The sequence below is a fragment of the Lates calcarifer genome, linkage group LG2, assembly GCF_001640805.2.
Source record: "Lates calcarifer isolate ASB-BC8 linkage group LG2, TLL_Latcal_v3, whole genome shotgun sequence".
NCBI lineage: Eukaryota > Metazoa > Chordata > Actinopteri > Centropomidae > Lates > Lates calcarifer.
The window spans coordinates 10,251,299-10,277,238 of NC_066834.1; the positions used below are offsets into that span (position 1 = coordinate 10,251,299).

The 25,940-nt window shown below is 40.1% G+C and overlaps 2 protein-coding genes across 3 annotated transcripts; one reads left to right on the forward strand and one right to left on the reverse strand.

Annotated features, from left to right (window-relative positions):
• Positions 1 to 231: 231 nt before the first annotated feature.
• On the reverse strand, positions 232 to 6,605 carry traf6 (TNF receptor-associated factor 6). Of its 2 annotated transcripts, none has more exons than XM_018683357.2 (8): positions 6,465 to 6,605; positions 5,382 to 5,707; positions 4,942 to 5,092; positions 3,956 to 4,114; positions 3,762 to 3,833; positions 3,310 to 3,387; positions 2,857 to 3,180; positions 232 to 2,658 (listed from the first exon to the last, which is right to left on the reverse strand). In XM_018683357.2, exons 2-8 carry the CDS (start codon positions 5,705 to 5,707, stop codon positions 2,053 to 2,055), a joined length of 1,716 nt encoding a protein of 571 aa, XP_018538873.1. In that variant the 5' UTR covers positions 6,465 to 6,605; the 3' UTR covers positions 232 to 2,052. The 2 variants fall into 2 exon arrangements, with proteins under 2 accessions (XP_018538873.1, XP_018538872.1); XM_018683356.2 differs by having other exon boundaries at positions 6,454 to 6,589.
• On the forward strand, positions 6,584 to 22,962 carry ttc17 (tetratricopeptide repeat domain 17). The gene is made up of 25 exons (XM_018683354.2): positions 6,584 to 6,818; positions 7,430 to 7,519; positions 7,700 to 7,869; positions 8,080 to 8,191; positions 9,510 to 9,641; positions 10,031 to 10,140; positions 10,323 to 10,470; positions 11,354 to 11,493; positions 11,994 to 12,154; positions 12,554 to 12,666; positions 12,888 to 13,040; positions 13,303 to 13,418; positions 13,645 to 13,801; positions 13,991 to 14,062; positions 14,173 to 14,397; positions 15,410 to 15,626; positions 18,090 to 18,209; positions 18,633 to 18,928; positions 19,040 to 19,193; positions 19,297 to 19,417; positions 19,770 to 19,929; positions 20,455 to 20,538; positions 21,307 to 21,426; positions 21,555 to 21,698; positions 21,860 to 22,962. Exons 1-25 carry the CDS (start codon positions 6,648 to 6,650, stop codon positions 21,989 to 21,991), a joined length of 3,618 nt encoding a protein of 1,205 aa, XP_018538870.1. The 5' UTR covers positions 6,584 to 6,647; the 3' UTR covers positions 21,992 to 22,962.
• Positions 22,963 to 25,940: the final 2,978 nt, after the last annotated feature.

Genomic DNA, 25,940 nt, shown 5'->3' on the forward strand with positions numbered 1-25,940 from the left:
TTTAGAACTCTAAACATGTTTTCAACGCCACTCTAACCACCTCTTATAGAGGATATGTTTTTACTAAGTTCCTTCTGTGCAACAAAAAGGTAGAGGAAATTATCAAATGAGTCACTTGGATGAAGGGCAAAACATTTTGGTTCCCTGGTTACATGACAAAAACATACAGTACATACATCAATGTATAGTCAAAGTCAGTAGAAGACATTAAATGCTAGACACTAAAGTGGCTGTGGTCTAAAGTATTTCTTATCTTTAATTTAAGGCTATTTTCATCACCACTGGATAAAATTCATGACAAAAAACATGAAATCAGGAACATTAAGATTAATCACCGTTTACAGAGTCAAATTGCTGAATGTTGTCATATTAATACACTGAAAAAGCAAAAATACAATCTATTATCTGTTAAGGCTTTACAGATGCAGCACTATTTCACAGCAAAGACACTAACCTATGATGTTATTTGTACTCTTGAAATATTGTTATAGGTCACATTAGGCAGGAGCTTGTATTAGAGGCCATAAATTCTGTCAAAAGCAAAGTGGGCAACTTGGTAACAAATCTGCAAAGTTAAAGTTAAAAATAAACTGTGCGGTGCTGGTAGAACTGAGGGAATGGAAAATCATCCATGTTGTAAAAGTTGTGTTGTCAATTTTTGCTGATTGTGTCACAGTAACACCCTAAGGACAGAACAGTTAAAAATAGTGAAGTATGAAATGTTGAGTTTGGACAGCGTATGAATTTGATTTTCCTCATCCTTGTAATCACCTCATTTTTAAAACAGTACCCTGTGGAGTTTTTGTGTTAACACGTTTACAGTCATCAAAATGCACTGTGTCTTCTTGCCATCCTTCTTTCCTACAAAACATTTGCAAAATATTTTGAAACTTGCACTGTTTTCAAATATCCATAGATACATCAACTAGTAGTCTTCTTCTTCTCCCTTCCTTGGAACATTGCTGAGCTGCTCACAATGTTACTGCCACCAAATGCCCAGCATAATACCATGACACCGATGGATGTCATTATAGCCAACCTTTTGATTGATGGACATGGTCAGATATGTTGGTTTGCTTCAAATGCTGTTTCAGTTTGTCCACTTAACATGATACTCCTCTGCATCGTTTCACCCATAGATATATTAAAGAGAAATCAATACCACGCTCCAATATATTGAAGCACACCATTTATTCCAAAGTAAGTTTCTCACTTGACACATACACGGGGAAGTTCTCAAGGTTTCTATGATTTCAGCATGAAATTAATATAATTGGACATCTTCTTTGTTCCAACCATTTCTTTTATATGATCTGGTAAAGGAAAATATGTTTTTGGACCCAAACATGTCATGTTTCTTACAACACTATCTGTGGCCACTACAGCAAAATGGGGAGGCTTAGTTTCAACCTGTTCGTCCTTTTACTCACTCTTCATGGATTGTATGCACTACTCATTTTCATTACCACACTCTGCAGTCGCTAAGAATGTGGGTCACATCAGCCACGTGCCTTGGTACATACATGGGAAGGTGTGTGTGTGTGTGTGCGCACTTGTCAAGGATGAGGTAATAAATAAAATGGGGATCGGCTTGTCAAAACACTGCATCATAGTACCACTAGAGGTCAAAAACTCCACAGGGTATCTTAAACATTCAGTGCTGTCTCCATCAACCACAGAAAGAGAGCAAAATCTGTAGTAATGTTCAGTCTGCAGGAAGCAAGATCACATCTTAAACTGATTGTCTTGAGCAGATTAAACACTGACTATTTACACAATTTGAACATATAAGGCTTGCTGATTGTACCATGTGGGAGAGTACGTACATTTAAAATAAATCTTTACCGTATATAGCTATTAAAAGAAAAAATGTATTAACATTTAAAAGTTGGTAAACAAATAAATACTAGTATTCGCACTCTGCTATAGATGGCTGTCAAAATTAGTCTTCCTCCTCTTGATGTCTACCAATTAATATGACTTAGGCAGCATTGAAACATTATTGTGCTAACATCTCGGCATGACAATGATTCTATTGATATGAGTTTGACTTCAGTCCCTTGAAACTGATGCCTCGGGCCCCCTTGGCTGCACTGCTGGTCCCTCACGGTGAGGCATATTGTCAAAACGTGGTGTCACATCACAGCGGATAAGTAGGGTGTCATCTTTAACATAGGCTCTCTGACTCAGCTGATTCAGGTGCATGAAGGTAACGTAGCCGAATCCTTTGGGGTTGCGCTGAATGGTGGGCTTCTGAAAGGCTTGCAGGTCTGGCTTAGTTTCCATCACTTCCACGTGGTGCTGTCCTTCGGGACCCTGGTCTAGGATGGCAAGCCGGATGGTGCCTTGAAACGGCCACGTAAGCTGCTCATCAAAAGATCCTTGCATGGTGTGGACAAAGAGGGAGATGTAGTTGGAGCAGCGCTGGGCACTGGGGGTCTGCAGGTGTAAACGCAGGCACAGCTTGTAGCCTGGACTGCCTGTGTAGAAGCCGGGGCTGTGCTCAACCACTGGCAGGCCCACTTCTTGGTTCCGCTGGTGGGCAGAGAAACCTTTGAGGCGCCAGATGAAGATACCACGGCACTGCTGGGCCTCCAGTTCCTTCACAGTGTCCTCCAGCACCGACACCCTACGTCTGAGCTCTGCAAGCTGGCCTGCCTGTGAAAGCGATAGGACAATAGCATTAAAATACAGAGGCCTCAAGACACTCATGAAAGGTCTCAAACAGCTAGAGACAAGAGGCTGCCAACATACGAAGACTATCAGGGGAAAAAAGGAGGTAGAACTTTCAAGCTTAGAGAGACCATGTGCACATACAATTGTACTTGCATATCTGTGCAATAGGACATCCCCTACCTGTGTTTCTTTTAAGATGATGAGCTCACGTAGCTGGTGATCCTGCTTCACCAGTCGTCCATCCATCTCCCTGAGCCTCTGCATCTCTTCACTAGGCTGAGCTGGAGCACAGTTGCTGCTGCAGCTAACAGCTCCCCTGGGCCCACTAGAAGCTGACACTGATGCTGCAGCTCCTTGATCGTCAGAGGAAACAGAAGGCCCAAGTGCCCACAGGGATTTGGGTGTGGTGCCATTAAGGCTAAGGCCACGTAAGAACTCAGCCATGTAGCGCATATGCATTTGTGTGAACTCCTGCATGTGCTGAGCCAGGTTATGACGCTGCATCTGCAGAGGCAAACAATTTTTCTTTGTGAGATCTGGTCTGCAGGGCTGATAGGACTAACAGCAGTGTACCAGACTAAGTTCTCAATGATTTGATTTGAATGAATGAAAGATTTGAATTTGACCACCTACCCTCTCTTTACATCCAAAGGTGCTAAAGTTACAGGCGATGGGTGCTTTTGGGCAATCTGTATCACAATGAGATTCCATCTGAAACAAAAACATCCTCAAGTTGGTTTTAGTCATGTTTATTTATCCAAATCAGGTTTTCAACTAGCATTTCAAGGAGTTAGTTATTACTGTATAGTTATGGACAAATGTAATGTAATGTAGCCCTCTCGGAAGGAACTAATTTCCTACAAAATTTCATGAAACAACTATGTAACCATTACTGTTTACACTTGGTATTGCAGAAGTGGTGGGTGCACACGTCAACTGTGACATGAACTAGGACTGGGTGTGGAATAGTTCCCCTTTGAATATATAAAAGAGAAGTTCTTATCAACAGAAGTTGACCACCAATTCACTACATCTCACTGACAACATTTTGATTAAGCAGAGGCCCTTTTCACGATGGAACTCACCTGGTCTCTGATGAGATCCATCTCACAGTACTGGCACTTCACGCTGGCAAAGGGACACTGCTGCTCATGACGCTGAAGGAGAAACCAAAAGCAGATTGTAAGGAGACTAATCCTCACTGATACACAATACAGCTATGAGAGCTATTCTGGTACAAGCAAAAAGAGCAGAAATTACATGAATGAGTCAATAGTACCTCTCTCTCCTCATAAACAAAGCATGCTACACAGTCTGGACATGACACAGGTCTCCTTTGGCACTCAACAGTTGTGTGCTCCCCTAGGTGGCTTTTTCTCACAGACTGTTGGCATTGTGGGCAAGGCACGGTGGCAAACTGACAATGTGCCAAATGATTCTGGAAGGAAAACAATATGTTGAAACAATGCAGTTAATTTTATTCTGTAGTAAGACAACAGGGGCTCATTCACTATATAACAATTTCATTGTCTATTGCAGAGAGAGATGCAGCTCATTACTTGCTATCTATCCCATTTTTTACATGCCAAAACAAAGACACATAGTGTGACAGCCTCCGAAATCCCTACTTACTCCTTAGTGTACAAGAGAATCTTCACATCTACAAAGATCCCTCACAGAGAATCTCTTTAGGTCCATCAGTAGTTCAGCATGTGCACATTTGTCACTCATAACTAAACTAAAACCCTCCTGACTGGCTGTTGATTAGGAGCCAACAGTGTGAAAAAATGTTGGAACAGTGTGTGCTGACTATGGTGGTGCTGACAGGAAGGAGAGGCAAGCTGAGCTGCCAGTATTTTACTTATTGCCAGTTTCCTTTTAGAGTCATTTTTTGAGGCACCTTTTTGTTAAACTGCAAATCATACAACTATACTGACCACTGAAACTATGGTGCAATGTACACATGGACTAGGATACTCCAGCAAAAAACACGTTTGCATGTGTGCATACAAACTGCTGAACACCCCTTTCTTATTTTTATAACAAGTGGCAGTAATGGATCTCATGTTCTGTGCCTATTTGTGCCCTATGTAGTATAATAAACATATTCAAGTGATCACAATGATCTTAAAATTATTTAACTCTCCCTGTGCAACCCAGGGTCATTGTAAAATACTGGCCTCTTAACTAAAATTGCCTTTTTTCCATGTTCTTAGTTGAGCTGCACTCAAAATCAGGGATGACTGTCACTCTAAAAATTCTCACCTCTAAATGTCGTAGCTCCATTTTCTCAGCACAACCAGAGTTTGGACAGCGAACAGTTAGTGACAAAATCTCCCGTTTGGCAAAGTTATCAGGGAACAGCTGGTCTTCTGACAGCATTTCATTGTCCACAGGGCATTTCTGTCCTGTATCACTGTTTTGCAAGAGGGAGAACAGTAATCATTAAGGCTGAGCATTAATAGTACCAGTTTCTGCAAGGTGCTTTACATCTGAGCAGGAAACCTAGTATCACTGAAAGCCTTGGATCATTTAGACACATATCTGGAGGACATTTATTTCTAAATTACTACTCAGAAATTTGACAGATTCCGTTGCTGATACAAAATGAACAGCTCTTCAAGAATGTGCCAAGAAGCTGGTGGTAACGAATGCAAGCCTGAGTTAGTCCTCAGTGTTATTTGCAGAGCTGCACAATAGCATACCGAATGGATTTCTCAATGCAGTTCTTGCAGAAACGGTGACCACAGGGTGTTTGAACGGCATTCCTCAAAGCCATGAGGCAGATGGGGCACTCATATTTACTCTCTAGGGGTGGGTCAAATTCCACATCGTAGCCCTGGAGGGGAGCAGCGGCCTGAAGACTGGAGGATGTGCTGCAAATGAAGGTGCCAGGGCTCTCTGATGGGCTGAGAAGGGATTCCCGCTCCTTTTCCAGCATTGCCAAGGCACAGCCGGACAGCTCTCCACCAACAGCTCCTTCATAGCTGTCCTCCTCCAAGCTCCCTTTATTGCTTTCAAAGCAAGCCATCTGTGGAGAGCACATTTTTTTAATAATTGACCTTAGGCAGTCAGGTTCTGTAACAGCACGTATTCTCCTTAACCCTTAAACACCAGGGAGGTACTACTCTCTAACATAAGATACTGTAATGGTATTCACACAGGTCTGGACAACAGTGTTGGGGATTTTCCAGCCGGCCAATGGTAAAATCACAAACAAAAATGTTTTATAACATTATAACATCAACCGATATAAATAAATATAAGACTTGTTGATACCTTTTAAGGACATTTTTGAGGAAAGTGAAAATAACGACTTTTCAAGGCCTGCAGTTGCCATGTGAAGCTTGAACCTTTTTTGATCATGGTACCTCCTAATGTGAAACTGTGGATTTGTAGCTTCACACACAAAATATCAACACAATTACAGAGATGTAAGTAATAGCTACATCAATGCACGTAGAAACCACATATATTACTCACACTACTCAATGACTTAGGGTGGTAAAATATACAGTGGAAGTGTCGAAACTGTAACGCTAAAATCTTGACACCTCCACTTAATAAAACGGCGCTGACAATGTTGTCACTTGATGGACAGTCATGCCCCTGGATGCGGAACTGCGACTTCGAGCCTGATTGTGCTCGAAAGGGATGAAAAAGAATGATACTAACCAAAAAAGCAGGCAGCAAACACGTATCCTCACTAGCAACAACGCAACAACAGCATTAACGTACTGACTACCTTTGTATAAAAAAAACAGGCATCATACTTACTATATACGCACCTTTGACGAGAAAATTTCTCGGACTTTTCGTTTCTACAGAATTTCCTGTTTTTTCTCCAAACGTCATCAAAGATAACCAGTTGCATTTTTTCTTTTTGTCCATTAAGGTCGTGAGCAGCGCCACCTTCCGGCCGGAGGCTGCCAGACGGTCGTTACTGCCACAGAGCAAAAGAAGACAGAAAAATGGCGGACCTCAGGAAAATCTATCCTGAGTCTTTGCCCTGTCGTGTCAACTATTCACGAAAAACATCATTTAAGGGAAAGCTTTTCATCCTCCTTTGCGTACTTCTAGTGGATTCCGGAGGAGCTACAACCCATTGGGTTGTCACAGAGGATGGAAAAATTCAACAACAAGTATGCCAGTTAGCTTGCTCATTGCCATGCTAACGCTTACGTTAGGTGGCTAGCTTATGCAGCTAACTATTTTTGTTAGCATTAATAGTGCCGTTTTGTCATGTGATTTCGTTTATTTTTTAGCGGTTTATTTTAACTCAACAAGAGTCGTTTTTTCGGCTTCGGTAATGTGACAAACCACGCGGAAGTAGTATAAAAATTCGTTTTGTTTGGCTAAGTCGGTTAGCTCAAACCTGCTACCTTTAAACTGACGCTATCGTTAGGTGATTGAGGTCAAGATGACCAAAAGATTTCAGGCCCATGTCAGCCTCTGCGATGGAAATTGCATGTACGCATGCCAGAGTTAACGTGTTGGTTGGTGCCTACTGTCAGAAAGGTGTTACCTGAATTTAGACATACAGAGCGTTTTGATGTTTATGAGACAGGCTTTGAGGAGTCCCATAAGATGAGTTTGCACATCTGCAATTAGAGTAGAATTCTAATATGTCCGAATAGTATTTCAATATTCTGTCATATCATTAGATTAATACGCTGGTTAAGTCTGCTTCGCATTCGACTGACATGAATAGACATACTTTATGTTAGTCATCACCGCACTATCTCTGTTTCAGGTTGACTCACCTTTGAATCTGAAGCATCCACATGACGTTGTAATCTTTATGAGGCAAGAGACTCGTGTTAACTACCTCAAGAAACTGGAGGTGTGTGAGTTTCACTTTTTCAGTGTCATGTGCAGGGATATTGTAAAAGAAGTTTCCTTCTGGTCACTCAGGTTAATCTCACCAGCAATAAACTTTCTGGGTTACATATTCTGTCAGTTGTACATTTCTTGTTTATATGCATCCTGACCGATTCATTTGTCCTTGGTTGTTGTTGAGCAGAAGCAGCTTGTGGCACAAAAAATTCACATTGAGGAGAATGAGGACAGAGACACAGGATTAGAGCAGAGACATTACAAAGAGGATGCTGACTGCGTCATGGCGAAGGTACCCCTGGGGGACCTGGACCTGTATGATGGCACTTATATCGCACTGGAAGGCAAAGACATCAGGTAAGCTCTCCTTTATTAAACACAGTATTATTAGTATTAGTAGCCAATGTTCTTATTCTAATCTTGACAGTGTTTTTGTGAAGTGGATGGGGTGTCATTTAAATCTTGCATAGCCAGATCGCAGAGTTATTGCAGGTCTAGAGACTCTTAATGATTCTGATGAACTTGTCATCTTAAAGTGATTTTTTCCCCCTGCTCTCCTCCCTGTAGTCCTGAAGACTATGTGGATTCCAGGTCAGCTCTTCCCCCAGACCTAGAAAAGCCTGACTGTGCGAAAGTGTATGAACTACCTTATAGTATCCATGCTTTCCAGCATCTTAGGGTGAGTGGAGGTCAAACCTGTCAATACTTTGTTCACAATGGTGCAAGATGTAAATGACTCATTTAACCAATCAAAATGCAACATCACCCTGTGAACATTTTGTTAGAAACATAGAGAAGATGATGTACTACTAAAATATGGGCTCACAGTTAAAGCAGTCATAGGTGAACATCAAGAATGGCGTTAAGGTATAAATATAAGTGTTTTTAAAATATATATATTTCTGTGTATTAATCTGTGCAGCAGCAAAAGCAGTCTTATCCAGATCAGTTCTGGCACAGGGCTACTATCAGCTAGCCACAAGAGCAAGTTAAGCATGGACCAGGGTTCAAGAGCACAAAAGATGATATATAAGTTCACAATATTCTGTCTTAGCAAATATGTGAATACCAAAGGTTATTAAGTCTCACTGTTAAGGAAGCCTAGCCAACCTTATCAAACAAAATGTAGCGGAAAGTGTTACAATTATCCACAGTAATAACCCTAACAGCCTAGTGTGAAACACAGTCTAAAGGCTGATAGTGGAGCTGAGTGTCAATAAATCATATCCCAGTAATTTGTAACTAAGAAAAAACAGTTTCAACCTTCCTCCTATTACAGTTCAGAGGGAAGCTAGCTTTTTTTGAATGAAAAGTCAAGCTTTTGTTTGCAATTTATCAACAATATTGTTTGTATGATATGTAAAAGTAAATTTCTCTTTGTGCCACATGTTTCTTGCTACTGTAACATGTAAATTTCCCACAAGTGGGATAAATAAAGTCTGTCTTACCTTATCTTATCTTATGTCAGGACATTTATATTCTGTGACCCTTTTAGAGTAAAAATTGCCTCTGTGGAGATATGTAAGTCACTGTGTCTCCAGATCTCAAGAACAACACGATTGTATCTTAAGGTTGCATTTTTATAAGTGAGGACCTCAGGTAAAGATTAAAAGGCAGTGGTGTTTTTGTGGGAAAGTACCAATGAATAAAGTTGATATTGTGGAAGATATTGTAGAGTGGGAAACACAGATAACTCCACCACTTTTTACTGAGTCATTCATTTATTGTCTTTACTTGTCTCAGGTTATTCCATTGGGTGGTCACCAAAACATCATACTTATTTGTATATGTTTGCAGAGACATTTCAAGTTTGTACTTGGGAAGTAGTGCAGTGTTTATCTAGTTGTAAAACACTTGAGAATTTCAGTTACCCCTGCTGCCAGGTGAGGTTATTTGTTCACTGCTTATTATGTACACAACAGAGATGTAGCCTTAGTCTTTGTCTGATCACACGCTAAAACTCCAAGTAACTGATTCTTCCCATTTGTCTGTTCCAGGGTGTGCAGGAGAGGGCAAACTTGACCTCACCACTTCTTTCTAAGGAGGATCCCATTTTTAGTTCACTGTCTCATAAGCTGGGCCGCAGTGTTGATGAAGTGGGCCACCGCATCTATCAAGGTTTACTGAGGGTAAGGTGTAACTCTAAAACTTTGCCTCATTAATCTTCTTGACTTTTGTAGCTGTTGGACACAAACATGGCAGGTATGTAGAAAAAATATATTAGATGTGTATGGGTACATTTGCATACATCTGCTTTCCTTTCAGTCACAATCACAAAGTCAGAGCAGTTTTGAAGTTGGGTGAATGACACCAAAATAGTTAATAATTACTGTCAGTACAAGCCCAGACACATAGAGACCATCAGCAAGTGAGCCCAGTTAGGTATGTGACTAAGATCCAATGCAGCAAAACTATGCTGGGGGGGGACTTGCATAGAAGCTCACCAGTTAGCAGTTAGAACTTCAAAGAAGTTTTTCAGAAATGTATGTGTGCATGTCTTTATGATTGTGTTTTCCAGAATTCATCATCCTGGGTGCTGTACAACATGGCATCATTTTACTGGCGTATGAAGAATGAGCCTCAGAAGGCAGTGGACTGTGTTGTGCGTGCTCTGCATTTCTCCCCAAGGTACTGTTAGGATGGTCAGAACAGAAACCCACTGCATTAGTATGCTGTATTATATTATATGAAACTGCTCACAATTGTCCACATTCTCTTGCTGTGTGTGTGTGTGTGTGTGTGTGTGTGTGTGTGTGTGTGTGTGTGTGTGTGTGTTTGTTTGTTTGTTTGTTTGTTTGTTTTACTTGTAGGCAGCACAAGGATATAGCCCTGGTCAACATGGCCAACATCCTGCACCGCGCCCATTTCTCTGCAGATGCTGCCATTCTTGCCCATGCTGCCCTGGACCTTACCACAGATCTCTTCACAAGCCACTACACCTTAGGCAACATTTATGCTGTAAGTCACAAAGAAAGCATTACAGTGCTTTAGAGGCTTATGCATTTAAAGCACAGACTTTAGCAACTGGTTAATCAAATGGATAACACCACGCTATCACAATATTGTTTCCTGGTTTTCTTGACGCAATCTATAAAAATAACTTGCATAAATTTGAAATGTTCTATTAACGAGGTGTGTCCTTATATGTGTGCATTGCATGTGTTACAACAACAGCTTACAAACAAGAATAGTTTACAGACTTTTGTGGTTTACAGCAGAAACCTATTTGAAAGTCAAATTATCCAGTAACTGAGTAATTGACATTTGTATTAATGGAGCATTGTGCAGCAGGCAAATGTAGAAATGGTTTCAGTTTCCCCCTTTTTGCTACTCACCTGTCCTTACCATGTTTAGGTCATGATAAGAAATAAAGAGCTAATTGACTTGGCCAATTAAATAATACTAAGATGAGTTTTTATTTCTTTTTTTTAATTCTACTATTGGACCTGATGTGGTGGCAGATTTATTGATAATTTTGCTGTCTCACTGTCTGTAGCTTTCCCAAAACACAAACGAGACAGAATTCAGCTGTCAGCAATTTGTTTTCTTAATGGTTATTTTTGAAAATAAAGGCACGGTGTATTGTGAGCCAAGACCCAAAAATAAGATTATTATATTTATGGGACTTAATTAAATCAGCAGCATTTTACCAAACTCATATTTATGCAGTATAACGCTTATATTTGAGTCCTCAAAGCTTTATACTGTGTAGTACACATATTTTTGATCTGTGTAGTTGTTTTATTTTTGTCCAAGTAAGATTTCTACATGAAACAAGTCATTATCGATCTCTGCCCTATCCATGGACTGTATGTTTCCTCTCCTATTGCTGTCTGACCAGATGCTTGGGGAATACAACCACTCGGTGCTGTGTTACGAGCAAGCACTGCAGGCCCAGCCAGGCTTTGAGCAGGCCCTGAGGAGGAAGCATGCTGTGCTCTGTCAGCAGAAGCTTGAGCAGCGTCTGGAAGCCCAGCACAGGTAGACAGATAACTGAGAGATGCAAATAATAAGATATCAGCTTATCAGTATGCAGTTTGATCTTGGGATAAATTTTCTGAATAGGCATTCTAATAATTGTTTCTCTTCTTCCCTTGTCACTTTTCATAGTTAGATGAAAATACTACTTGTAAGCATGTAAGCCACTTACAGTACCTTAGGCTGTCCAGCATATTTCTTTTTGAACATTAGTCTAGGATTTCAACAGTGGCTTGCTATAGAAATGTAAGAGTATCACTCAGTATGTGTTGGGGATTTCTAATCATTACAATAAAACCAAATTACTTTTCCCTCTAGAGATATTCTGTTCACACTTAACACCCCTCTGTGGGGCAGTCAGAGTGTAAGTAAAAGAATAGTACCCAGAGCCAACAGAGAGTCCGTGTTTAGTTATCAATGCAGTGGATCTTTTTGCAGAAACCTTTCTTCATATTTCTTTCAACTGTCCTGTATTTCCCATCCTCATTTTCCTATATTTGTAGATCCCTGCAGCGGACACTGAACGAGCTGAAGGAGTACCAGAAGCAGCATGACCACTACCTTCGCCAGCAGGAGGCACTGGACAAACACAAGCTGCTGCAAGAAGAGCAGATCCTGCGTAACATTATCCATGAGACCCAGATGGCCAAGGAAGCCCAACTTGGTAGGATGCCATGCACGGCAACTAGAGCAGGGCATGATAGAATTCAGAACACTGAGAACAATCATGAGGTGTGCAAGTAGTGTTATCTCACAATTCAGTTACAATTACTTTTTTGAAGTTTGTACACACTGTATTATATTCTTAATTGAAAAAAAGCTAATTGCTTTAGCTCATCAAGAAAAAAAAGCAGATATCAATAATTCTGAAAAAGAAGTGATATCATCAGTCATGCGCTCTGCAGCGATGTCACAGATCCATTACTATGTTGCTTGAAAAAAAATGTATTGCCACATTACTCTAGCTTTAATCTTCTTGCATATTGCCACATACGTATCCGTTGATCCTGAAGCACAGAGCAGCACCTGAGTATGTCATATATGTGTGTCATATGTGTTCCAGGAAACCATCAGATGTGTCGGCTGGGTCAGCAGCAGCGCAGCCTCTACTGCCCCTTTGACCTGCCTGTACGCTACCACCGGGGAGATCTGTTTGAACATGTACACTATGTCCAAGTGAGTCTTACAGTGTAGTACTGTTATAAGAGAGAGATGATTATAAGCCCAGGGGTTTCCCTGTAAAGAGAATTTAAACTCCAATACACTCTTCTTTCACCACAAAAAGAAAATGTTGTGTACTACAGCATTCAGTGGATATTCATCTTTATTTATAAGGGAACAACATTTCTAATGCCAGTTTCTGTTTCTCAGTTCTCTCTGTTTCTCTTTGTTCTTAGTTTGGAGAGGAAGTGTCAGTGGCATCAAGCGTGGCGCTTGTGTCAGAACGAAACTCAAACCAGACAGCAGCCAGCCCCCAACTCCATCCCTCCGTGTCCGGAGACCAAGACCCTGCCGCTGCTCTATGGGGCAGCCATCAGGATTACATACAGGCAAGAACTGCATGCAAATTCATTTTTCAGGTCAACTCTGTTACTACAGAGCACACTATCAAATTGATAACAAAAGGAGAAATTAAAACTCTGTAATTCAAATGCACACTGAGTAAAATTCAGTGATCACATCACAACTGTCAAACAAGGTGATGGTACTGTAGAGAAATTGCTGGATCACATTTGATCTTGCATATGAATATGATATGTCTAAAATTTCTGTGTGGCTTACCTGAATACTCCTACTCGGATTTTGCTTTAGGACATACAGAGGATGTTGTGGCCTCAGAGGACTGACTGTGCCCATGAGTACCCAAGTGTCCCTCCTGCTCATCTGCTCCCAACCTACTACCTTCCACCTGAAACACAGGCCCTCAGGTCAGTATACATAACTTAAAGAGGGTATTGGAGGTGACACTTAGTAGCAGCATAGCTACTGAGTTTGTTTCTCAGAGTGATTTTAAAAATTACACCACATGTCAAAACAAGGGATACCAATTTATAGCCAAGTGAGAAAATGGTGAACTTCTACCAGAGTTATACATAAAAATATACCACATAGAAATAACTCCTGACTGAAATACGTCCAATTGTGTATTTTCAGCCCTGTGGCAACTCTCCTCTATGGGAAGACTAGTCCTCCTGAGACAGTAGCTCTGCCGGACTGTGGTCCCATCCCCCAACCATATCCAGCCCTCCTGCCAGCCTCACTAGACTGGCCGCTGGAAGAAAAGGAGCTGCCGGATCCCTTTGCCTCCCAGGTCTATTTCTTTATGTGTTTGCATGTATGTGGTTAGAATAAGAAAAATTATTGAGATAGATAGATACCATGTGCATTATGTTTACTGTGCCTTTACTTTGTATGTCTGTGTCTGTCTGTGGGTGTTTTCTTTAGTATGTGGAACTGTGAAGAATAATGTCCAGTCATGAATATTTCTTTGTGATTACAGATACTGCAGTTACGCAGTGGAGGATGGACACTGGAGCAGATTGGCTCCAGATTAGCTCAAGCTATGAAACAAGTAAGAGAGCTCCTCAGTCCTCTGCTCTCGTAGTACCACTCCAAAGTGTTCCTAGTTCAACCCATCTTAAGCCACTGTCAGAGCTAACAGAAGTTTGTTTGTATATATAGGCCACTATACCCCGCTGGCAGGTTCACAATGAGGCAGCTCTATTCTGGCGAGCCAAAGGCAATGGCAGCCGTGCCCTACAGTGCCTGCGCCAAGTGTTGAGCTCAGCTCCGCCTTCCCACCGCCACTTGCCCCTCACCAACGCTGCTAACCTGCTGCTACACCATGGCTTGACCACCCACGCACAAACACTGTTGGAGCAAGCATTGGCACTCAATGCATCAGAGGTAAAGGCACATTGGTAAATAACATGCTGGGTTTTACCATCTTTGAGTTGCACACAAACACTGTTTTACCTGCACTCTACACTTTTGCCACTTTTTTGACACAAATAAGCAGCCTCTTCAGACAGTCAGTCACTTCTGCTGCTCTTCTGTAGTATACAACACTCATTACTGATATCGATACATCAGTATACCGGAATCAGTAAAACCGCAACAAGATCATAGTAGCTATCATGCTCTTCTCATGCTCTTGCTGTATATGTTCATATTAACAGACAAAAACACTTTTCCAGTTCTACCATTATACTGCATTAAAGGTGGATCTCTGTGGTAAGGGGTTGAATGTTCTACAAAAGAAATGTCAGATCATTGCCTTTTTTAATTTTAACTGTGCAAGTTATTATGTATAACATGTACCTATATATGACATGTGGAACAAAATGCACTTTGGCCCAACTTATTATCAAACGTACTACAAAAGATGCCCTACCCTTAAAACTAGTTGAACAACATTTGAATGCCACATCATGCGCTAATGCCGCTGACTAAGTGCATCTTGTAATCACCACACACTGAACTCGTTTTTGATCAGAGATGTAGTGTGTGTAGTGTGAAAATGAGCACTATCTGCTAGATGTGATGGAGTCAGCATGGAATAAAGTTGTTTGAAATAAAGCCTTGTTAAATCAGGCCTTGAAAAAAGCAGGTGCTTCTAGAGGTAAAAGTGGTATACCCAATAAAATGGTCTTGAGTATATACAATTCATGATGATAATATATCAATCCAGAAAGTTAGAGAATATATGTAAGAACTGGAGCTGATAAGCTCTGGTATGGAATTGCAATGAGTTGTTAATATAAGACTCAATGTCACTCAATTGCCACAAGCTGCAAAAGTGTCCTTGCAGTTTTAGTCTGTAGGATGTGCACATATCTGCTAAAGCTGAGTATCAGTTTTCACATATGTTGCCCATCAGCCAATGTTCCTTTGTTTTCTTTTGTTTTATTTTCCTCAGCCCCACACTTTGCTCAGCCTGGTGAGTGTACAGTTGGCCCAGGGCAATGTGACAGGTGCTCTGGCCTTGTTCCGCCACATTCTGGTGATGGCCCTTTCCTCTTCCTCTTCCTTCTCATCCTTTGCTGGCTGTGAACAGTGTCGTACCAGCCTATCTCTGCTGCGTTGTCTGCAGTTCTACCCCTTCCTTTACAATCTTTCACACCGTCCCTGCTCAGGTGAGTAGTTCAGACACAGGCTTATTTTATTGTATTTCTGAAGTATAATGACCTTTTTTGTAAATTTACTACTTTGAAAAGACATATTCCCATCAGCAATAACCTGGGAGAAAGTTAGGGTTATGGCAGCACTGGGGAGTTACAACAAGATCAAGTGGGATATTTTTTATAGAGAGCCTTGCATGTTAAAAGAGGGTGTGTTGTGTGTTCTAGTCTAACAAGCAAAATGAAACTGTGGGAGAACCTGAAGAATTAGTAGGTTTCTTCAAAAGCTAAGGGTACTTTCCATATTTAACAAATAAACATCATTCTCTGAAGTTTTATCAAAACCTGAGCTGTGTACAGACAGATTACAGCCCAATATTTTCCCTATATTTCCAACAGTTTACACACACATCATCATCATCATCATCTTGCTTGCATGTTTTCAGTGTTGGCCATAACACACTGAAATGCAACATAGCCACCTAATTAGAACCTGACAATTTCTTGCTAAATTTGTATTTTAGTTTCATTTGTCCAAAACTTTACCACAAATTTTAATAGCACTCAATGAAAGAATATCTTACGACATTTATTAAAAGCTGGTGAGTCTAAATTATTGCTCAGATTTAAAAAAAAAAAAAAAAAAAAAAACATTTTGCAAAGCAATTTCATAACAGCTTACATATCGTCACCCTCTTAAAATAATTGCCTAAGTCATTTTTTTGCCTAAATCATCTCCTCATGATGCTGGCCATCTCTGGTAAAATTGCCCACATCCTCAGTTAAACAGATCATGCCATTCTACCCCTTTAGTATAATCGCCTAAGTCAAGAGTGTGACTTTTTTAGTTTTAATTTGCCTAAGTTATTTAATTCTCTCATGTTCCATGTTTGACTGACCTTCTGGTTTGTATGTCAATAGGCATCTGTTGTTATAACTGTTTTGATTAAAATTGTTAGTAGATATCATATATTCAACAAGTGGTTCAGTTTTTTGTGTTTCCTGAAAAATCTGAAAAAATGACTTAGGCAATTATTTTAAGAGGGTGACGATATGTTTTGTGTCTTGCCCAACTCTTACCAGTCAGCTGTGTTTAACTGAAAATTGGCCATGGACTCAGAATACACTTATACGCTCTGGGCCTTACACCCAGAAACTCAGAAATCCCCATGTTGTCCCTTGAAGCTGCAAGAGTGGCTGTGAGAAACAAGTAGTATGTTGTGCTTCTGATGTGAACAGAGACTGCACCTGCTTCTTTATTCATATCAGTGGGAGTGAAGGGGAAAGTGCTTTGAAGTGGAGAAATTTTGCCACTCAATAATTTAAGCTGTAGAAAATAGCTGATGCCAAATTTAGAAGGGTCTATATTTTATTCTCCAAAGCTAAATATTGCTCCCATAAAGCACGCAGAGTACAAGAGGTCACACAAGCTCTTATAAAACACACACCCACCTTAAGTTGGGACAAAAGTTTAAATGCACACAGAAAACATTACAAACATTTCTCACATTAAATTTTATGGTGGCTGCAGTTCCTCCCACATATTTGATCCTTTTAGCAGTATTGCTACAGTCAAACAAATGGTAGTAATGTGGGCTGTCCATCTTTTTTACATGGTTGTGTGAAAACAGATATTCTACATAGATTCCCATAGTTTCAGTTTGCTTGTAGCACGTGACAAAAAACACTTAAATTAACACTTAAAAAAGAAGGGCCTACATGATGGGATAGTCCATGTAGAAAGCAGTAATCTACAAGAACTCCACAGCCCAGCATTACCTTAAGGGTAATCTGTGTAGACCAGCTAACAAACGACCACCAAAACCAACAAAGAGCCATACAGGGCTGCAGCAGTAAGAGTGAGTATTCTTCAAGTGCTACAGAGTTAGGAGCTATAATCAATAGCAGAGCATGTTACCATCATTACTATCCCATCCTCTTATTATCTTAACAAGTCAACAACAATTGCTGCAAATCATCCATCACATGACTTAGACATCTGGTAATGTAGTGTAGAGGTCTAAAGTCTGCCAATGCATTTTAACTTCCCAGGTCAAAAACTTGAAAAATCTCATGCCAGAGTAAATTGACCCTGTGAATGTAGTCAACAGCGTGTAGACACAGAGAAGCCGAAAGGACTGATGTTTGGCAACATAAATATCCAAACTGCAACTTGTCTGTAATAACACGATTACATAATTTTCCACACAAGAGTGGGATAATTTTTCAAGTCTCAGGATATTCACTTTAAGCTAAATTTACTAATGCGTAAAATGTAAATCACTAAAATATCTATGAATATACAGTTTTTGGGAGTGCATTTAACATTTGTATTTGTCACATGCTATACATCTTTTGGTCAGTCTTTGTTTATCAGTTCAATTATGAACATAGTTATCTCCATGCCATATAAATGCCTGTGGCAAGTCTACTCTCATGGTAAGATGTGGAGTAATAATTTTACTTGTGTTGATCCAGAGGGTGCTGCCTGCATGGCTGAGGATGACCTTGGTATACAGCTGGAGGAATGGGAGGGCAGTGAGGAGAAGCAGGATGCACCCGCCATTTCTGCAATGGAGGACTCCTTACTCTTTGAGAGTAAGAATATTATGAAACTAAAATAAGAATATTTCTATAGTACTGTTGCAAAGAATGTTTAGTCCAGTTAAGTTGTTCAGAAATTGACAATCAGTTCAGTTCTATAAGTGGCACAATCACAAACATCAAAGAATAAAGAATAATGAAATACTTTATACATTTTTACCAATCTCTTTAATAATTTTAAGCATGATCACTATTTGATACATGGGCATCTCTGGGTCCTGAGGCTGAATTTGATTTATTCTCTCAAAACAACATTTCATATGTAATTTGACTGAATTTACTGCCCTGAAAAAAATATTTATGAGACATCAAACAGTGTTTCTATTATGCTCTGTTTGGTAAGTGCTTCTGTAACACCACTGTAATTGAATTCTTTCTTTTGTTTTCATACCTGCCCCCAACCCCACCCCTTCTCAGAGGTTATCTTGGACAGTAATGGGTCAGGTGAGGCAGCCGGACAACACCGGGCTTCTCCCTCTGCCTCAGGAACGGCTAATATGGCCACCCCATTTGGGGGTGGAGGAGTGGAAGGGGAGGAGGAGTGGCAGCTGAAGGAGGACTTGATGGGAGCTTTTGAGGGAGCACTGGATGTTGGAGGCAAGCGAGGGGATCTGCGAGGTATCCGGGTGTTGAAGAATGACCGTGTCATGGGTGCCCGCGCTGGCGGTGGGCCCTGCTTCGGGAACTGTGAGGATGATGAGGGAGCAGAGTGGGTAAGTGTGCAAGCTCACCCTTTTGACAGCAGTGATGAACAATCACCAGACCACTACAGATATGTGTGGGACTCATCCTAAAGTGTGAGTGTCTCTTTTGCTGTTCATCAGATCACCTTTCAGGTAAAGCGGGTCAGGAAGGCTAAGGTGGATGGGACAGAGAACGTTGCCAGCTCTGATGACAGCCAGAACGGGGAGTCAGTACCTGGAGGACACTCTGTCTTGGAGATCAGTGGGCCAACTATCCCATCGCCTGGCCCTTCAGGTACCACATACACCAACATTTTAAACAGGAAAAGAAAGCATCAAGGTACTGGACTTCAACCAGCTGAGAGAGATGTCTTTGTGGTTTTTGTGTTTCTGGGCAGGTCGCTGGAGGGACTACACAAGTCTTGGCTGGCCAGGGCCAGAGGAGTGCCAGCGGACTCGAAGGGTAGACCTCACCACTGTAGCTAGCACCTGGTTGGCTGTCTCTGCCAAGAACATTGAGTAAGACTTTCACTGTCCTGATTGCAGTCTCATCTTCATTTTACTAGTCAAGTGTTTTAAAGAGGATTCACATATCTCATTATTAAATAACTGAATTTAGCAGTTGCTGAAATTCTGACCATAAACACAGTGACAGCTCTAATTAATTTGTTTGAAAAGTAATGAAAGGTATCTTAGAAATAATGGAGTATTTTTTATTTTTTTAACACCTGTTGAGGGTTTAGAACTAGAGAACAGGAACAGGAAGACAAAGGATCAAAGAAAACATTGCTGCGTCATTGACATTTTCACAGCATATCAGTAACCAAAAGTCAGTAAATAAGTATATTTTACCTTCACTGTCTCTTTTCAGCATCACAGAGCACATAGACTTTGCCACTCCACTCCAGGAGCCAGCTGCTGAACCTTTATGCAACGCTAACCTAGCTGCCAGCATGCACACCCTCGACCACCTGGCAGGTGTGGCCAATCGTGCCGCCATCCACTACACTGGAGAGAGTCAGCTCCGTGAGGTAGGCTGAGGCAGACACCATCAATGACAAGAATGAACATGTGTTCTCTTTCCTTTCTATAGCTGTTGTTATCTCCATCACAGCAGTAATAAACAAACAGATCGACAGATAAGTTGATCATCAACCAAAACTTCTGTGAAAATACTGGACTCACCTAACATTCTCATTCAAATGAGTTTCAGTTCCACAGGTGTTGCAAACTGTGTACTTTATGAAAAAAGAAGATTTAATGTGAGGAAATCAGATTTTAGGGGGGAATGAGGACTTCTGCTGGGTTATGTTAGAACCTGCACACGTGAGATGTAACTGCTAAGACAATCATAGGTTGATTTTTAAAAAACATCTAACAGGTGTAAATAATGCACACTCAGGGTCAGTTCCTGATGTACTGAAACTCTCAAGTGGAAAATCATTGTTAGATTTTATAGAAAAAAGTGACATAATAGGCAGACTATTATTAAAGAATCAGGACAGCACCACCTCTTAGTTAATAGTCTCACATGTATCTTTTTTCCTCACCCACAGGTCCTGCAGAACCTTGGCAAAGATAAGTTCTCTCCTCAGTCCTTTGAGCAGGTGGGCACACGTATTGCTAAAGTACTAGAGAAGGTAAGGGCGGTCTACTAAGGGTGGTCTACTATTAGATCAGAAATTTTTATGTGCAATTTTAAATGGTGACATTACATTGTGCACTACATAAAATACATCCATGTGCATAACATTTACTCATAATCCAACTCCTCTGTTCTGCTGTTGTAGCTATTCAGAATACCTTCATTGCTTTCCTCCAAAACTGAATCTGACATGCATAAGCACTCCACTGTGAAACTCACTGTATTGAAACATATTCATTTATGTTGGTTAAATTTGTCTGTCTGAGCTACATGAATCAATTCTTCATTTTCTCCAAATAAAAGCATTTCAGGAAGCCAAAAATCATAGCCATTAAGGCAGGGTACTTGGTCTCACTGAATAAAGAGTATAAATGCCAAGAAGTAAAAACAGGAGTCCATATTGAAACTTAGAAATGTCTCTTCAGCACTGTTTGAGAGATGCCGACAACTGCTCAGTGTCATGGCCATTTCTAACATCAGTCAGCTCAGCCCTGATCTTGCAGTTTCTTGTCATAATTGCGGCCCAGAATTACATTTTCAGTGGATTTTCTGAAATGTAATCTGAAATTTAAAGATACAACAAAATAATGATAAAAATTCACATCTGCAGGAAAAAATGAATTATTTGAAGAAGGCACCATTGCTGTGCATCATTTATTAGCAGCAGCACCCAGCTATACTAACATTTAATTCCAACACCAGTAACATTCAACCAATTTAATTTCAACAGCATATATTTTTCCCTTCCTTAATGAAACTGCAGAATCAGACATCATGGGTATTATCGAGCATGGCTGCACTGTACTGGAGGGTGAAAGGTCAAGGCAAAAGAGCCATCGACTGCCTACGACAGGCCCTCAACTACGCTCCACATCATATGAAGGCAAGTTAGACATCAGCTGCTCCCAACACTTGACCTACCTAGTACTTAAATTAAATAAAGGATTGTTTTAAAAATGAAAAAAAAAAAAAATCAATATTCTTTCTTTTTCCTCCTGAATTGTTAACCAGGATGTGCCCCTCATCAGCTTGGCCAACATCTTCCAGAATGCGCGGCTATGGGAGGATGCTCTTACAGTCGCCCGTATGGCAGTAGAAATAGCCCCGCACTTTGTCGTCAACCACTTTACCCTCGCCAACGTCTACATAGCAATGGTAACGGCTATAGTCAGTTTTTCTCTTACTGTTTGGACATCATTTGTTCCCTTGTAGAGACATGACCCACTCAAATTTATTCAGCGCTACAACAGAAAGTCAGAGCAATAATGAAGCAGTAGCGGAGGCCACTCATGGTTGTTTTGTTTTCATGACAACAGGAGGAGTTTGAGAAAGCCATGCGCTGGTACGAGTCAACTTTGAAGCTGCAGCCGGAGTTCGCCCCTGCCAAAGATCGACTGAGAACCATTCAGTGTTACCTGCTCACCAAGAGGGAACGCCGTCAGCCCTAAACCACTCTTAACAGTCTGATCCCACAAGTACCCTGCAATCATTCACACGGCAGATAAAGAACACTTAGACACATGCACACACTCATACACACACAGACACACACTCATCTGAAGACCATAGATAACTTGAATATGGTTAAAGGTGAGGAATCAAGATTCATATCCAGACGTATAAGGCTTTTTCTCTTTGAGATCTAATTTCCCAAAGAATTAGTTTTGAGACGTCACAGAGAACAATGTAGATAATTCTGCCCCGCAACTTGTCTGTCAAATGCAGAACCTCTTGTTATCTAACAATCAAGAAGTTAAGGACTGTCAAACTGAGTTTTTTCTAGGTTTGTTTGACTTGCAAAAATGGAAGGGGGGAAAATTGAACAAGGCTCTAAAGTTACAGTTAATTCTTCTGCAATGCATCTCAGTTTGTGCTAATTGGAAGAATAGCTCACACTGTCATTCTTAAGGACCTTTTAAGGTTTTGGTATGTGGAGGTGGCATCTAAAATATAGGAAATACAAGTATATTGTTCCATTGTTCTCAAGGAGCAAACATACTACAACCTGGAGATGGTGCCATGTTTTGATTTAATGTTTAAATTGGTATTTTTTTTATGGAAAAGGATATTATACAGTATTTGCTTAAGTCTTTTTCTGAGATGGTAAGGAATGTGCTTCTCAACTCAGAGGTTAAATGAGTCGAACAATTTCTGCCTCATAAAACGGATGGGAATTCTCAGTTTTTGCACTTTTTACTATATCATTCCTATTTATATGGGACCTACAAACTGATTTTGCTCCAAGCTAATTTAAATACAAGAGAGAGAAAATGAAATATGCTATTACATTTGCTTCTTAACTTATGGAAATCATCAGGCAGAAAAAGGATTTGCCATTGACCATCTATTAAAAAAAAACCCTCAAAAGCGGAATCTGTATTAAATGTACAGTATTAAAGGCAATGTGTGGATTTCATCAGTTCATTTCTCTGCCTCACTTCTTTGTCTCTTTGAAAAACAGTGTTTAGACTCCTAAAAGTTAAAAATTAAACTGTGTAACATTTCACTCATTACCTTAGTGCTACACTATATGACTCCATGACTAAAAGCTAAACATAAAAACATCTGCATTTTTTTCTGGCAAATATTTTAAAATCAACCTAATGGTGGCACTGTCCAACCTTTTAAGGTACACTTCTTTTATCAGCTCCTACAATCTGTCCTCTGTATGATGGTCCAAGATGTTTTCTATGTCCGGTTTAAAGTCCCTTTTGTGATATTATTTTAAAAAGAAGGAAGAGTATTCAGTCAATATCTAAGAAGAGAGTAAACAGTGATTTCCTGGCATAGACTTGTATTTTTAGTTTTGATTGCATTATCATTTTTCATCCACCAATCATATAACTGTATATGGCCTTAATGTATGCATATCTGACTTAGACACTTAATTACACGGCTCTTATCATCACAGCCTCTTCTAACAGGGTAATGAAATGGCACTATTATGACTTTGCGTTATAAAAGCTCCACAGTATCCCAGTATAATGTGTTCTAGATTAAATCATCAATTTAGAAATCTGTTCTGAGGTAGATGAGAGTCTTAAGTCCAGCACTGTTTGCATTCAGTCTTACTATCGCATACTATTTATAAAGATGACAAAATCAAAAACAATTCCTAATTGAGTGAATAAGTTTTGAAATGAATCGACTCTTAGCCAGTTAATAAAAGCTTTGGATAATACACTGCACAGGAAGTGATGCATGTTGAAGACACAACATCAGTTTTTGTAAATAAAAATTAGAAGTAGAGCAGATTTTTAAAACTGCAGGTTGCACTGGTTATGACTGCAGGGAGGAGGAGCTTGCAGACAATGAGTGCATGATACTAAAGCAATGCAGCGATTGAGATGGCATGTTCATTGAAAATAAGATCCTTGTGGATTCTTACACCATAGTCCAGAGAGGAAACCGTAAAATAATGATTAAACCTTTTCACTGAAGACCTACTGCCAAACCTAATCTAAATTATGTCTGGGAAATGTGAAATACCCCCTAGCAACAATTTGCTTCAACTCACAACAGATGAGCAGATGTACATTCTAGTAGGGATGTGAATTAAATATTTATGGGCTGGAAAGATATTTCTTATTGTCAAATTCTTCTGTAACAACCTGTGATACAGTGACAAGATTTTAAATTGGCAACAAATCAGTCACAGAGTGAAGTTGTAAATGTTTCTGTGCTTGTTTTCTGACCTTAAGAGCATTCAACACTCTCATTCATATCTGCTTTTTTCAACCTTCAGAGATAAAGTACATTGTATTGGATTGTACTCTCTGTAGGGGTTATTTTTATATCTTTTATGGCTACAGCTGAAGTTGCCGTCAGACGCAAATAAGTTATAATTAGAAACTTGCAAAGCTCTGTAGATTTTCAGCCAAAACCCTGAAAAAGATAATAACCCATTAGTGTTTTTTATAGCACTTTACAAAACAAAGTGTTTTACCTCATAAATGTGTAAATCCATAAAAATGGGAGCCATACTGTAAATTAAAACCTGCCAGTGGAAAGTTGTTTATTTGAGCATAATGTTGCAGATACAGCATGGAGCATCCGTCCCAAAGATGGAACAGTGCGTCCATAAACACAAAAAAAGAAATGCATCCGCGTAGTATCTGTGTGAAGCAGCACTTTTATTTTCTGCTGCCTTTTTTTTCCTCTGCAATTTAAATTGCAAGAGCTAAAAATGGCACAAGCATAGTGCAGCCTGCTATTTTAAGAATCCTGTAAAGGAACAAGATGGTTGCAGAGGAGCTGAAGTGTATGCACAGACTCCTATAAATAAAAGCACAACACATGAGAGGGCAAATCTTGCAGCTCCTGCCTCATCTCTCCTCAGATTCGGTACCACTGAGGCCAAACAATGCTGCTGCTGCAGCTGCTGCTGCTGCTGCATTGCTAATGGACATTATTTACTGTGAGCCCCATGGTCTATTCCTGTGCAGCTGAACCCATTCCCCGCTCTGTTTTGGAATGTTTCTCAATGAATAATTGACTGGAGTGGTATTTTTGACCAGCCCTGTCTTGGGTGCAGTTTATAAATAGCTCATGTGCAGCAAAGCGTGCATGGATTTGTCAGGGGCGTTAGGCCTGGGAGTAGGAGCCCTGTTATGTAATAGGCATGTGAGTTGGCACACCACAGAGACACTGCATTGAATGGGTGTGTGTGATGCTCTCTACCCATTGAGTGTTTTCAGAGTGATAGTATACTCACTGGGAGTCCTTTGTTAAGCCTGCTACAGCTGAGGCAGCTAATTTTTGATACTGCAATAGCTAAACATGAAGTTGCATGCACCTTTAATACATTTAAATAATGCACTTTATTTAGGTTTATACATACAGTATATGAAGTTGCAGTAGATTGCACCCAACCATGTTAAATACTTATTAAATTCACAGTTTCACCTAGCCTCATCTACATTCATTTCATCTTTTAGAAACCATATATTTCACTGTTGAATTACTACTTGATACTGGTGAAGCAAATATTGATTATTAGTATAGAACAGCTGTTGTTTACACGGTAAAATAAAATGCTACTCTGGCAATCTCATATTTATCAGTTGTGCATTAGTAATAAAAGCAAATGTTTTAATAGTTCAGTAATCAATTTTTGTGCAACACTCTGGACTGGTGAAATTAAGATTGTTTTCACTAATTATTTTTACTAATGCAATTTTGCAATGATATATTCAAGACAGTTTTTTGTTGTCTATTTCTGTCTATAACTGTCTATTTATGTGCCAGTCAAACTCGCTGCTAATCACATGCTGAGGATCATTTTGGGTGGAGGGACATCAGAACAAGCGGGCAAAGTTTTGAGTTTCCTGCTTGTTCCAATACTAAACTTTTGAGGTGCATTTCCGTATTGAAATTTGTTACTGCACGTCAGAGTAT